The sequence below is a fragment of the Calidris pugnax genome, unplaced genomic scaffold, assembly GCF_001431845.1.
Source record: "Calidris pugnax isolate Ruff unplaced genomic scaffold, ASM143184v1 scaffold179, whole genome shotgun sequence".
NCBI classification, from domain to species: Eukaryota; Metazoa; Chordata; class Aves; order Charadriiformes; family Scolopacidae; genus Calidris; species Calidris pugnax.
The window spans coordinates 86,666-102,440 of NW_015090948.1; the positions used below are offsets into that span (position 1 = coordinate 86,666).

At 38.7% G+C, this 15,775-nt stretch overlaps 1 protein-coding gene across 4 annotated transcripts in view; it reads right to left on the minus strand.

The window, feature by feature from the left end:
* Positions 1-15,775, minus strand: part of UBE2F (ubiquitin conjugating enzyme E2F (putative)) — a 97,620-nt gene that overhangs the window by 58,772 nt on the left and 23,073 nt on the right. For 3 of the 4 annotated variants that reach the window (XM_014951973.1, XM_014951971.1, XM_014951970.1), the window contains exons 5-6: positions 7,505-7,575; positions 1,238-1,295 (exon numbers count right to left, since the gene is read on the minus strand). In XM_014951973.1, the coding sequence (XP_014807459.1) occupies positions 1,238-1,295; positions 7,505-7,575 (129 nt within the window). Of the gene's footprint in view, positions 1-351; positions 410-1,237; positions 1,296-7,504; positions 7,576-15,775 lie in introns of all 4 variants that reach the window. The other variant, XM_014951972.1, reaches the window with a different exon arrangement.

Below are 15,775 nucleotides of genomic sequence, written 5' to 3' on the forward strand. Positions count from 1 at the left end.
ACAAGGGTTATAGATTACCGGTTAGTCCTGCTCACATCATGTTCTTGTATTTATTGTTTGGGTCAACAAAAATCAGATCAAGCATGGTTTCTCAGGGTCACCTGCAATCATACCATTCTACAACACCTTTTATCAATCAAAACAGTATTTGTGCAGCTATACTAAAACTAGCAAACATTTCTAGAGTCAGTTAGCCCTATAGTTATTTCAGTGTTGCCACCAACATTTGTTGAAAGACACAAAACTCAGTTGTTCGTAGAGCAAACCACATTCTCTGTCTCTTTCCAAGTCCATAAAAGTATTTTAAAAGACTTATCTAGCTCAATGTATGTATCTAAAAGGAAATAGTACCTTTAATGTTCTAGTTGGAGCCCAGCCAGTGCCATCAATTGAATGTTCTCTCAATAAACTGGAAAAGAGACACACATATTAAACAGTGCAACTTCTAGTTAAACAAACTTTGCCAGAAATCTTCTCAGAAAACATTAAGGACTTAGCAAGTAATTGCAACATAAGAATTACCTCTTGCACTCTGTCTAGGTACGGGATATTGAAGTACAAGAATTGGTATGTCTTCCTAGAATTACATTCTACTTAATGTCATTACAGATCACCCAATCTGAGCTCAACCTTTGTCAAAAAATCAGAATTATTTTCATCAAGCAAAATAAGTGTGACAGAAATCCTTGTGGGACCATCTCATCATCGAACCTGTTTTCCCCAGAGCACACAGACATACGTGCTCCACTTTTGAACATGTTCATCTTTGATGAAGAGACAGGCTTGCAGAATGCCTATCTCTCACCAAATTTGGCACAATTCAATCCAAAAAAAAAAAAAAAAAAAAAGGGTATTATTTATCAGGAATGTTAATACAATAGAAATTACAAGGGTTATAGATTACCGGTTAGTCCTGCTCACATCATGTTCTTGTATTTATTGTTTGGGTCAACAAAAATCAGATCAAGCATGGTTTCTCAGGGTCACCTGCAATCATACCATTCTACAACACCTTTTATCAATCAAAACAGTATTTGTGCAGCTATACTAAAACTAGCAAACATTTCTAGAGTCAGTTAGCACTATAGTTGTTTCGGTGTTGCCACCAACATTTGTTGAAAGACACAAAACTCAGTTGTTCGTAGAGCAAACCACATTCTCTGTCTCTTTCCAAGTCCATAAAAGTATTTTAAAAGACTTATCTAGCTCAATGTATGTATCTAAAAGGAAATAGTACCTTTAATGTTCTAGTTGGAGCCCAGCCAGTGCCATCAATTGAATGTTCTCTCAATAAACTGGAAAAGAGACACACATATTAAACAGTGCAACTTCTAGTTAAACAAACTTTGCCAGAAATCTTCTCAGAAAACATTAAGGACTTAGCAAGTAATTGCAACATAAGAATTACCTCTTGCACTCTGTCTAGGTACGGGATATTGAAGTACAAGAATTGGTATGTCTTCCTAGAATTACATTCTACTTAATGTCATTACAGATCACCCAATCTGAGCTCAACCTTTGTCAAAAAATCAGAATTATTTTCATCAAGCAAAATAAGTATGACAGAAATCCTTGTGGGACCATCTCATCATCGAACCTGTTTTCCCCAGAGCACACAGACATACGTGCTCCACTTTTGAACATGTTCATCTTTGATGAAGAGACAGGCTTGCAGAATGCCCATCTCTCACCAAATCTGGCACAATTAAATCCAAAAAAAAAAAAAAGGTATTTTTGGTGGGATTAGCAAAAAAAAGGACTTCAGGTTCTTAGAGGCAGGGATAGGAAAGTGAAATATTTTGGGTCTGTCTGCTCAGGGACTTTCTACAGCAGCTGTAACAGGAGCAGATGCATTTCAAGGCTGTGGGACACAGCACAGGAAAGCCTAGTGCAGACTCTTACAGTAGGTGACCTATATTGTACATAGAATATTTTAAGGCTTTACAAATTCAACACCATACAAACCCAATCAGTTGGTGGGATTAGCAAAAAAAACGACTTTAGGTTCTTAGAGGCAGGGATAGGAAAGTGAAATATTTTGGGTCTGTCTGCTCAGGGACTTTCTACAGCAGCTGTAACAGGAGCAGATGCATTTCAAGGCTGTGGGACACAGCACAGGAAAGCCTAGTGCAGACTCTTACAGTAGGTGACCTATATTGTACATAGAATATTTTAAGGCTTTACAAATTCAACACCATACAAACCCAATCAGAAATCACTACAAAAACTACTCTGGGCAAGAGAGATTGCTTACAGGAAGAAAGCATTCCTTATAAACTATAATACACACTCCTGAATTTTAATACAAACATATATGAGTATTGATATAAATAATTAAGATACAGACTTTCCTATACACATACTGTATAGGAATTTTATGTGACCTGCATATTATGCTATATATTAAGTCCAGTGAAACTGCTGATATATTAACAAGTTGAAAACATTAAGGTGTATTCCGTTGGTTAGACGTTCCTGGACCTTTTGAGTCAAAACATCAGTTGTTATGAGAAGTAAAAATGCAGGAGACCAGAGTATAATGGAGAGATGAGCTAAAGTGTTGCTCACATTTGTAAAAGCAAAAGCACTAATCTGAATGAGAAAGGAAAAGTCTGGAAAACTCCTTGAAGCATCATTTCACAACCGTGTGTCTTCCTCTGTTAAGAAGCAATCTCAAACTGAGAATTCATACAGCAAAGTAGCAAAGCATTAAAAAAAAAAAAAAAACCATCACCGCCAGCAGCTTCTACTACTGAAATGAGAGAATTGAAGTGAAATAGTCTTAAGATATGAGGCTTTACCAACTTTCAGGATGGCATGCATTAAGTTATTTTTAAATTACAGTAGATGACTGGACCATATAAACCATGCATATAGTTATTTATTGAATGTGCCAAGATTTTAGTGCAAGGAAATATACTATGAGTAGCATTACTCCTCATCCAATGTAGAGAGGCTAGGAACAGGATGATCATACTGGACAAGACTATTCCATCCTGACCGTGTTGCTAATCTCATTTCTGTGCCTTAAAATAGATAAAATATGCCATTACCACCAGTGCAGCTCAAAACTAATTTAAAGAACATTAAAAACAGCATTTAGTGGTTGTGATTTTTGTTGATATTAAAAAACTAAAAGCAAAAATGTTGCTGAACAGGCAAAAGCCAGGATTTTCAGGTTTTGAGCAAGTAAAGGACTTTTTAACCTTGCTTTCTGTCTGTTCCTCATAAAATTATGCTACAGTACTCCCCTTTGCCTCTTCATATACCTCCCTGTGAATGTAAGAGCGAGGAATAAGTTAACACACACAAAAAAAATGCATAAAAACATCAACTGACAGAGCTCAAAGTCCCTGACCATACCAATTGAGCCTCTTTAACAACCTTCCAGCTTCCCAAAGCCTCAGAGCTCTCTTGGCACATCTCCACCTGAGGAAGTCATCAGCCAAGACTTTAGACACTCGTACCTCTCTCAGAGCTCTAGCAGAAAAGCAATGTAGGTAGACAAGCGTATCTTCACCTAATATTTCTCATTTGCTGACATAATTCATTTTTAGACCAGCATCCCTCTTTCTTCCTACAGATTTGGAATGATCATTAGGCACCTAATCAAAACTTTTCACCAGACAGGAAGTCTTGTCCTCTCTATGGGGATGACCTAGATATAACTGCCAGACGTTTTGGAGGTCTAAGTGGTGATCTGCCCTCAGAGCTTCATACACACAAACAGCAGAATGAACACCTGAACGAGCAGAAATACACCAGGAAATAGTTCAGTGGATGAACAAACATCTGCATGTAGTTTCTGTTCAAAAATCTGTCATCCACAGGTCCTGCTGCCATAGAGGAGCTGGGCTACTAGGAAGTTCTCCAATGGCACAACCAGCAGAATTATTCTTGCCCACTCAATGCTTCAAGAGGTTGCCTTTGATGAGGTGCCAGATACACCACAGAACCCACCTGTTCTACCTGGGTTTCAGGAAACATGTTTACTTGAAGTGACTACTCTAAAATAGCCAGGAGCACCTGAAAGCTGATCTAGTATTTATTATTTAGATTGAATAAACATTCAGAAGCTTCCCTTGTGATGCTGGAGAATGGATTTGCAAAAGTAAAGAGAGGGGTAAACCAACTGTACCATTTCTGCAGCTGTGGGGAATGCTGTGACACGAGGAGTTTGTCAGGTGAGGAACTTCACTAGGAACAGGGAAGGACAGTAAAACACTTGCCACTTGCTTTGTCTTCAGCTGTAGAGGATCTAAGAAAAGCCAAGAGGGTCCTCAACCACACCTTAACATCTGGTGCTTGTATCTAGGGAGACCTCCCAGAACATGATTTCAAATCCTTATGCCCAAGTTCCTAAGGGAAGACTGCAAAATCACTATTTTTGAAGCTATAGTAACCAAACCAGCCACCGAGGTGACCAGCCAGCTGCTCAGATTTCATTTCCACAAATATCTTCTCATTCTGCTTTTTCTTCTTAAATACACAGCATCCTGAAGAGACCTTGCAAAAACATCTACTGAACTGGGAATTACAGGGCTTAAAACTTTCTGAATGTCCAGCTGACATGATTTACAGCTTAAGTGACTAAGGATTACTGTAATGGGGAGACCAGACCAGGAGAAAAGGCTGCTTTATGTAAAGATCTCAGATGAATACATTTATCAACATAAAATGTCAGCTCCAACAAAACTTTTGCCTTCCTTTTACCAACCGAAAGTATCATTCAAGGTAAATTTGAATTAAAAATCTACTTCAGAAACCCTCCACTGGCAGAGACACATTAGAGGGATTATTCTCTTGCTAGGTTCCCACTGCCCACCTTCCTGCTCAACCCAGCTCCTCCAGTCCAACCATTCTGGAGGCCATGCTATAAACTGGACGACCAGAGCAATCAGTGTAGATAATCTCTCTAAAGTGCTTTTTGTTTCCACATTGCCACAGCTGAGAAGACTGCACTAGGAAAGAGAAACAAGTAATCAACTTAAATCAGTTTTTATAACTGGTGAAATTGCAACACTGAGCTATACAAGGTGATACAATTAATCAGTCTTCAAACGCTTCTCCATTCAGCAGCCTTTAACACTGCATCATGAAATGACCAAATCTTGACTATCAACACCTACTGATGAACGACACCTCCAACAAGACTGACCACCTCAACATGTAACAGAAAAGCAGTGAAACTGCTGAGTGATTGTTCTAAAAGCTTATGCAGTCAAGGAGGAAAAAAACCCAAACACCTGAGAGATCACATCAATGCAGGGGCAGGGGGGGAAGCATTGTCAAGAATGTAGTCAAGTGGTGTACATAACAAGCAAGCATCTCCTCTCTAGGTATCATGATGTTTTTTATCCACATGTGTGGTAGAGAAAATACCCACAAGTATGGTCCAGCCCTAATTAATATGGTCCATTATCAATACAGTTAGGAGTAACCGCAATCCTTAAAGCGCAGAGAAACAACACTTTTCCTGCCCAAAACTACTATACCTGACCACAAATTAAATATTTTGTTATGTTTTAATTCAGAGATGATTATCAAACCAACACACACCATAGCGTGAGGTATGTTTAGTAAAAGACAGTTGGGAAAAGTACTGATAAGGAATTTTTTTTCTGCTTTTAAAAATAACCGAAGCTATTTTAATATAAAGACTCTTGTGGTTGATTGCAGGCACTATATATAGAGTGCATTCTCCATTATAACTGGCATAAAGCAATTTAAGTTATTTTAGTTTTTCCATCTAAACTGTAAGACATCTCAAAGGTTTGATATGTTAAAGTACCCAACAATCAAAGCTGGGGGACAAGAAACAGTGAAATATCCTCAAGAATGTGAAGAGGCTTTATTTAACCTTGGAAGGTGTAGTATTGCAGTCAGAGCTTAAACTTTTGGCTGTCATTTGGTGTCTAGTATTCCTTGTTCCCTGGTTACAGCCCATTTATTCATTCCTTGACTCACATTATTTGATGAAAAGCAAAGCTTTCTCTACTGAGTTGCAAGGACTCTGGTGGAATTTAAACTGTTAAAATATGAGCCTTAAATCAGCCTCCCTACTGTCAAGTGCCAAGTACACCTCACTTATTCCTTTACTCACATTATTTGACGAAAAGCATCAAAGCTTTCTCCACTAAGTTGCAAGGACTCTGGTGGAACTTAAATTGTTAAAATATGAGCCTTAAATCAGCCTCCCTACTGTCAAGTGCCAAGTTCAGCTGTGTAAAATGCAACAATCCTAGGATGCTCTGAGAAACACTACAGGGCTGGGAGATTTACTAAAAGTAGCAATACGTATTTGTTAAAAACCTCCTTTTAAATCCTCCAATCCCAAAGTGAGGTAAAATCTATGGAGAGTAGCCATTCCTGCCTGTACTCCTGCTGCAGTAGTCTGGCATTGATGAACACCAGTAACATGCTACAGCCTCCCCAGGCTGGTTTCATCACCCTTTTAGGATATGAGATTCTGAGAAGCATGAAGCAGACCCCTGTGCTCTGTGCAGAGATCAGCTCTTCAGCTGCTTAGCTGTTATCAGCTGATGAACCTGACCTACCTATGAAGTGTGACAGATTACCCCGTGAAAACTTCTTTTTCACCAGGACCACGAGCACAACATTAAAATGATTTTTGAATCTAGAGGAAAAGTTTTCTTGTTTTTTTTTTAAGGACTAATGTGCTACACATGGGGGCAACCGTTTTGGATTTTCAGAATGGCTTTCAATCTCACTTATTTTCATTTCTTCTGCTTCATCTAGTTTTTTCTTTTACGTCCCATTAACTTCAAAAATGACAGTCGTGCTTCTCACTTCCGTTTACGTTTGGTTTCTGGCCAATTTCACCATCAGGTACTCATGAAACACTGAAATTACAAAGTTTCAGAAACTGACTTTGAAGAGGAGACATTTACTACCAAGCAAAACCACCCAGCAACATAAGCCTCTCACTTTGATAAAGTTTTTGGGCTTCATATTTTGACTTAGACTCCTGCAACTCTGCTTTGTTATAACTGGCACATGTGTGTTATAGAGGACATTAAATGTTAAAATAAACAAATGGCAAATATAGAAGAGTTACTGTCAAAATTTAAGGGACATTTTTTCCTTCCTTTTTGAAATATAAATGGTTTTCAAGCACTTAACATGTTCAGGCACTAAAACAAGTAAACCCTTAAGCCCTCTCAGGGCCTGAGGACTATTCACCTATGGAGGGAGGAAAAAAACACAACTAAGTTTTGTTCAGGTTGAAGTTTACATTTTACCCTGAGTAGAAGAAAATGTTGTCTTAACCTGAAGAGTTAAGACTTACAAAAAGCTCTACACAGCCTCTAACACACAGCAAGAACAATACTTTCTGTAGTTCCAAGTTCCTAAGCATCATGTGCCCCATTGACTTGCAGAATGTGCTGAAAAAGATATTGGCTTGAAAATTATATGCAATGTTTTCACTCACACAGAAAAACCTCCAAGATTAAAAAAAAATAAAGCAGAATGCTGTTGCTACCTTAGGCAGATTTCTCCTGTCTCTGTAATGTTCGGATGCCAGATTCTTGTCAAGCATTTTACCTTTGGAGGCTGCCAGGAAAGAAAACAAATTACAACGTTATCCTTTAAAATAAAACCATATCACTGTTACAAGTCACAGCAAAGGCAAATATATTTGGTATTCACAGCCTACATTTGTATGTTACTGATAATATAACCTACAGGAGTTATACCAGCTTTCTCTGCCCTTTTAGAATCTCTCAACTCTTTACAAAAGCTGAGCTGGTTAGAAAAATGTAACTTTAAAGAAAGCCAAAAAAAAAATATATTCTTTTATCCTGTTTACTTCAGGGAAAATAAAACATTTTATGTCATTCAGTTTCTTAACACTTAACCAGTAACACAATTTAAACCGGAAAACTACTAAGTGTTTTCCCCCAAGGCTTATCCAAGTCAGTGGTTTGTTAAAAACCAGCAGAGGCTGCAATGGTAACAACTACATCAAAAGAACAGCTTCTTTTAAACACAGACCTTCCTGTTCACAATTGAATAGGAAGTATCACAAGAAGCATCAAAAGGGCGCATCATACTCGAACTTAAGACACTAACATAAAAAGCCACTAAACTTATTTTCAGGCAAGATCACCAGATCTCTGAATTCCATAGCGGGTTTTGAAATACAGGTTCTTAAAATACAGTCTCATTTTCTCTAGTTTTGCGAAGTAAATAAAGAGCAGGTCATAAAAATTCCAGTAGCTTAGCAACAACACGTCCTTCCATCCATGCTCTCCAAATTACAATTTGCAGCTTTCAATCAAGCAGTTGATTTCTTATAGCAAGTGTACTGGAATACATCAGCACAGACCGGTACCTTTCATATCTTCAATTAAATCACATACTATAGATGTGAAGCTATTTTCCTCCACTGCTCCCCATGAAGTCTTCAGTCAAGAGACAAAATAGCTCAAAGAGCTGTATTTGCGTAGCGGCACGATGTGTTTTGTCTCATTGCTTTATTCTCAATTATCTTTTTAGTAAAATATTTTTTAATTAAGACTCCTTGCAGAAGAGAGAAGAAAATATACATGGTGCTGAACTACCAATAATATACCTTTCCAGCACTAAAAGAAGACATACCTATCACCATAACATATCTGCCATTTATAATGTAGCTGTTGGCTTTTCTCCACTCATTTCATATTTGTCCAATAACTCAAGGGACACTGACTGTCCCAGTGCTGGATAACAGCATTACTGAAAATGAAGTGGCATGCAGAAAACAGTCTCAAACTTTTTACCTTCAAAACAAACGTTCTTCTAAGAAGTTTTCTAATAGCAGGGTTTTTCATTAGCTAAACCTTCACATTGTTTTGAAAGATTACGTCTAGCTCTTAAGAAAGGGAAAGCAGCAGCATTTATTCCATGCCAGTAGATCAAGATAAAAGAGTAAATTTCTACTATATGCACCTTCAAACCTTGTTGATGAGGGGAAAAAAGTAAGCTTTATACGAACTAAATCTTTAAAAAGAAATATATCCCCAAATCCTCACAGTAAGAGTGAATGAACTGGTGTCTCATTTTTTGTACTTCAGAAACAAAAGAACTCCTTTCACCTTCCATCAAAGTATTTTCCATTGCTAAAAATTAGAAAAACCCTTTCCTGACAAGTTTTCTCTCTTTTCCTCTTTCTTTGTTAGATAGACATGACAACTGCAGCACTATCATAAAATTCATCTTCAGACAAAATTTCTCCTTCAAGCTTTGAGTCTTCCTTTAACCAGTAAATCCACACGAGATTTCTTCAAGATGATGTTTCACCTGAATACCTCCAACCATCTCCAGGTGGTACATGTGACACTTTGCCCAACCAAGCTTACAAAATCTGTTTATTTCATTGCTCAAACTCATCCTTTCCCTTAGATACCAAAAGCTGCAGAGGTAGATCCAGTCCCAGTTGGGGGATTTATTTCATTGCTCAAACTCATCCTTTGCCTCAGATACCAAAACCTGCAGAGGTAGATCCAGTCCCAGTTGGGGGCCACGGCAGTGAACAAATTGATTTTCTTCTCCATTTGAAAGCAGCCACTTCTCTTTTGGGATCTCTCAATAGTTTTGATCATGGAAATTGTCTGACTTTCATGTCCATTCTCAGTCCACTTCACCAGATCAGTGAACACATATAGATGGTACAAGAAAGTGTTGCAAGCATTTGAGAACTACACATATACCAGCTTCAGTTTTGGCAGAACTTTTGCAGAACAAGCCTCAGATAAAATTTGTCTCATTATTAGCTGCATTTTTAAAGAAATCTCTCCCCTCCATTATTCTTATCAAATGACAGACTGAATATAAAGTGCTAATCAATAAATGAACTTACTAAAAATTTCAGATCTTGATCAGTTTGGCATTCTAACGTGGTAAGTGTACTAATACAGATATTTTATCTGTCCTGTAACTCTAGTTTTTTTGCTTTACAACCTTTTCTCTAGAGAAGGGAAGGGGTGCCTGGCAGAAATTTGGAACCAATGTTCTTTGCAATGCTTTCTCTAGAATTCAGATCTTGATCAATTTGGCATTCTAACATGATATGTGTACTAATACAGATGTTTTATCTGTCCTGTAACTGTAGTTTCTTTGCTTTACAACCTTTTCTCTAGAGAAGGGAAGGGGTGCCTGGCAGAAATTTGGAACCAATGTTCTTTGCAATGCTTTCTCTAGACCCTATAGTCATTCTCATAAAGTGCCCTACAACTATGACTCCAGTGGGTTGGTTTTTTTTTATAGTTTCCCCAAAACAGGCATTAACAGGAAGACAGATTCCAGAGGCCAAGCTACAAGCTAGCCTTGAGGTATTTCTTGCCATTCTCCCCTACCAGTCCCTGAAGAATTTCTTGAGATGAGCCTTGACACAAGAACTGCCCAAGGTGAGCACTGCAGGTCTCTGAGCTTCCTTGCACCACCTCAAAATTTCCATATGGAGGCATAAGCCCAATTCCCATTTCACCAATTCCAATCCAAGGCCTGTATAAAGCAGGATCAAAGAGGTAGACGGAAACCCCTTAATTGTGACATCTGATCCTTCAAGAATCAAACCTCTTTCAATTGTTTGCTATTTCCACAACTAACATACTGGCCAGAAAAAGGACTAAGACTGGGAGCTCTGCTGGTAAATTCCCAGCTTTTGACCACTGCCTAAGGCAACTCATGTCAGAAAAACCTTGCTATTCTGGAAAGACTCTAAGACTCTCTACTCTGACATGATACTTCAGAACCACAGGAGCTGCAGACAAGGCCCAGCCTGTGGTGTCAGTTTAGATTTACAGATAGTTAACCAGTACTATTAATTAGGCTCAATTCTCTAACACACCACATCCCTAGTCTTGTAGCACCTATTCTTGCATCAGCTGCACCTCAAGACAGAAGGAGAATTTGTTTGCTTGTTTTTTAAATCAACCCCCCACCATTAGATTATTTTTTTATCATTATAATTATAATATTTTTTTTTATAATATTTATTCCCATCTCCCACTGACCTCTATTCCTGGGCAGCTGGTCAACCAAAGAAACGGTGCTTGGGGAAAAGATGATGCAGAGACAGAGTTCAGGCAGCAGCACTTGGCACAGAAGGGATTTGCTGTGTACACTTTTTAAGGTTTTGCTTGCTGTTTCCTGGCGTCTGCAGGTTTTGTAAGCACAAACACTAACAAACTTCCCTTTGCTTTACACAAAAGCTGATGAATGTGCAGCCTGTTTCCTAACAAGAATAATATTTTAAAAAGCCAAGTGACAGGCTTAGCAACAGATTTTAGTATGGTGTCTCATTTTTTGTACTTCAGAAACAAAAGAACTCCTTTCACCTTCCATCAAAGTATTTTCCATTGCTAAAAATTAGAAAAACCCTTTCCTGACAAGTTTTCTCTCTTTTCCTCTTTCTTTGTTAGATAGACATGACAACTGCAGCACTATCATAAAATTCATCTTCAGACAAAATTTCTCCTTCAAGCTTTGAGTCTTCCTTTAACCAGTAAATCCACACGAGATTTCTTCAAGATGATGTTTCACTTGAATACCTCCAACCATCTCCAGGTGGTACATGTGACACTTTGCCCAACCAAGCTTACAAAATCTGATTTATTTCATTGCTCAAACTCATCCTTTGCCTCAGATACCAAAACCTGCAGAGGTAGATCCAGTCCCAGTTGGGGGCCACGGCAGTGAACAAATTGATTTTCTTCTCCATTTGAAAGCAGCCACTTCTCTTTTGGGATCTCTCAATAGTTTTGATCATGGAAATTGTCTGACTTTCATGTCCATTCTCAGTCCACTTCACCAGATCAGTGAACACATATAGATGGTACAAGAAAGTGTTGCAAGCATTTGAGAACTACACATATACCAGCTTCAGTTTTGGCAGAACTTTTGCAGAACAAGCCTCAGATAAAATTTGTCTCATTATTAGCTGCATTTTTAAAGAAATCTCTCCCCTCCATTATCCTCATCCAATGACAGACTGAATATAAAGTGCTAATCAATAAATGAACTTAAATTCAGATCTTGATCAATTTGGCATTCTAACATGATATGTGTACTAATACAGATGTTTTATCTGTCCTGTAACTGTAGTTTCTTTGCTTTACAACCTTTTCTCTAGAGAAGGGAAGGGGTGCCTGGCAGAAATTTGGAACCAATGTTCTTTGCAATGCTTTCTCTAGACCCTATAGTCATTCTCATAAAGTGCCCTACAACTATGACTCCAGTGGGTTGGTTTTTTTTTATAGTTTCCCCAAAACAGGCATTAACAGGAAGACAGATTCCAGAGGCCAAGCTACAAGCTAGCCTTGAGGTATTTCTTGCCATTCTCCCCTACCAGTCCCTGAAGAATTTCTTGAGATGAGCCTTGACACAAGAACTGCCCAAGGTGAGCACTGCAGGTCTCTGAGCTTCCTTGCACCACCTCAAAATTTCCATATGGAGGCATAAGCCCAATTCCCATTTCACCAATTCCAATCCAAGGCCTGTATAAAGCAGGATCAAAGAGGTAGACGGAAACCCCTTAATTGTGACATCTGATCCTTCAAGAATCAAACCTCTTTCAATTGTTTGCTATTTCCACAACTAACATACTGGCCAGAAAAAGGACTAAGACTGGGAGCTCTGCTGGTAAATTCCCAGCTTTTGACCACTGCCTAAGGCAACTCATGTCAGAAAAACCTTGCTATTCTGGAAAGACTCTAAGACTCTCTACTCTGACATGATACTTCAGAACCACAGGAGCTGCAGACAAGGCCCAGCCTGTGGTGTCAGTTTAGATTTACAGATAGTTAACCAGTACTATTAATTAGGCTCAATTCTCTAACACACCACATCCCTAGTCTTGTAGCACCTATTCTTGCATCAGCTGCACCTCAAGACAGAAGGAGAATTTGTTTGCTTGTTTTTTAAATCAACCCCCCACCATTAGATTATTTTTTTATCATTATAATTATAATATTTTTTTTTATAATATTTATTCCCATCTCCCACTGACCTCTATTCCTGGGCAGCTGGTCAACCAAAGAAACGGTGCTTGGGGAAAAGATGATGCAGAGACAGAGTTCAGGCAGCAGCACTTGGCACAGAAGGGATTTGCTGTGTACACTTTTTAAGGTTTTGCTTGCTGTTTCCTGGCGTCTGCAGGTTTTGTAAGCACAAACACTAACAAACTTCCCTTTGCTTTACACAAAAGCTGATGAATGTGCAGCCTGTTTCCTAACAAGAATAATATTTTAAAAAGCCAAGTGACAGGCTTAGCAACAGATTTTAGTATTTCTAACATATGGTGGTTTGAGAAGAAGCTACAAAATTAACTAATCCTGCTCCAGTTTTTCTCTTATGATCCCTCTGCAACATCTGTATGGGTACCAATTGCTTTCTGCTATGACACAGTATCCTATCAGCATCAAAGAGAGCAGCCCACAGGCTATCTGGTAGGTAATATATTACACTTAACTAAGTCTTTCCTTCACTCTGTACACTTGCTAATATAAAGAACAGCACATTTGGAAAGCATGCAGTGTATTAAAGACAGTTTCATGCACATATGGGTATAGGAGGGACCAGCCATCCCTCTTCTGAAATATCACAAAATATGAAGTGTTTTGAACTGTGGAGCAGGTACAACCCACGCTCCCTGCCTGGAACAAGAAGGACCCCTCAAATACTAGTAGAAACTGACATGTCTTTTAGTACTCGAACAATTATCTTTACAGAAAAATTGAGAAAAAAAATATTTGAAATTTTTAAAAGCAATTCAGAACAAACAACATTAAGTGCTGGTTTTTTAATGTCCTAAAACAAATTTTAAAAAATTAAATATCACTACCTTTACTTTTCTCACCATCACCTCCAACTGTAGAGGGTAAGAGGACTCAGGATTATTATTTTTTTTCTTTTTGTGCTGAGGACATGGACAGTACCTTGTGGGAAGAACTACATTCAGTCCAGAAAACACCAAAGGCACCTACTGGTTCCATCTATGTTGTGCCCCTAAAATAGTGCTATAAAAAAAAAGTCATCAAGAATATCTTCGCCATGAAAGAGTTTGGATCTGAGCAGAGGATTCTGCAGATGCAATGCCAGATTTTCCCAAGACTCCAAAAAGCATCAAGCTTGAATCAGATGCTTTCAAAAAGGAAAAGAGCCGAGGTACACAAATTCCTCTTGAAAGACATTTTTGGGACATGTATGAAATGAGGTCCTCTTTTCATGATGCCTTGTACTCTGACCATCCACGGAAAGCAGAGGTCTTTCTATTCAAGACCATGTTTATACACTTGTGTCCTTGGGAGCATGAGCTTCTCTCTTCACTAGAGCTGCAGGAAGCATCAACTGACTGCTTAGAGGCCACAGAAAAAGGAAAACAGAATTCACCCTTCTGGCCCCATTTCCAACATGGGAGTTTAACGAGTGGGCAGTAACTGTTAACTTTAAGAGTTCTTTGTAGTAGTTTAACACTAACAGTGAAAAATATTTTTCTATTTAAAGATAAAGATCCCAGGTCTGCTTTAATCAGGTAGAAAGAAATTTAACTGAGAACACTAGAGAGTAAATATTAAAACAAAGATGACAGCAGTCAAGTCCTCATTAGTGTACTAACTGAACCAACTCAAAAGGACTACTGAGCCATGTGGCCTCTTGGGTGTTGCCTTCACAGAGCAGCAGTGTAGGAGAAATATCACTTACATACCACAGGTACCATCAGGTCCGTTTCCTATGATTATTGCTTGGTTCAGCACCAACCAACTCAATTACAGTATTGAATGAGCAACAATGAAAATGTAATCACTGAGACTAGCCAACGTGTCAAAGCACAACCGTAGGACTTGGAAGAGTTCCCATTTGGGAAACACGCTGCTTCAGGGAAAGCCCACGGTGAGCTCTCTTGCCTCTCCTCAACTTTTCTGTAAAGCACAGAGTGAAACACAGCCCACAGGAATGGGGTGATGCATATTACTACTAGCACTGCAGCACAGATCGATCTGAACCATCCTCATGCCTCCACTAACTGATTAAAAATAGGAAACCTCTCAGTTCTCAAGCTCAGATGCTTCTAAAATTATCCACATCTCCAACCGCTTAAATAGGTTCTAGCTAATTATGGATAGAGTGGAAGAACCCTTACAGTATTTTATTGCCTCGCAGATAATCACAATAAACACTTCCAATACTCAACACATCAGCTGTATTAAACTCTAAGCAGCTGTGTGCTGGTTTTTTCATATATCCTTACACTCTTCCACTACACCACCAGGCTACGCAACGCTCCTTTTCCCAGACTAGAAGCTGAATGCCTGCTTATGAGGAATGAAGGGCAAAAAAAAAGAAGAATTCCCCAGAGGAGCAGCAAACATGGAAAATTTTGGGAACAGCATGCTACAGAAATTCAAGGATGCCATTACAGAAACTATACTACAAATTATGTGTTCTGTAGCTTTAAAAAACATCTGGATTTAGCCTTTCTGCAAGCTAAAAAGATTAGGTAGAAAATGGATGTGTGCTCTGAAGCAGGGCTATAATGACTTGCCAGTCTTGTTTGGTATTTTTGCTTCCAACACAACTATGTTCAGCACTACTGCAAGGAGCTTGATGCAGATGTGCACCTGACAGAGCAGCAGCAGGTCTGAAGAGCTCTATTAAAAATATCACCATCACTTGTTTCAGTCTTACTCTGCCCCCCAGAAAACAAACCATGGACTCAGCATGATTATCTCATTATTTGTGAACATACACATTTTCATTCACAACCTGACCA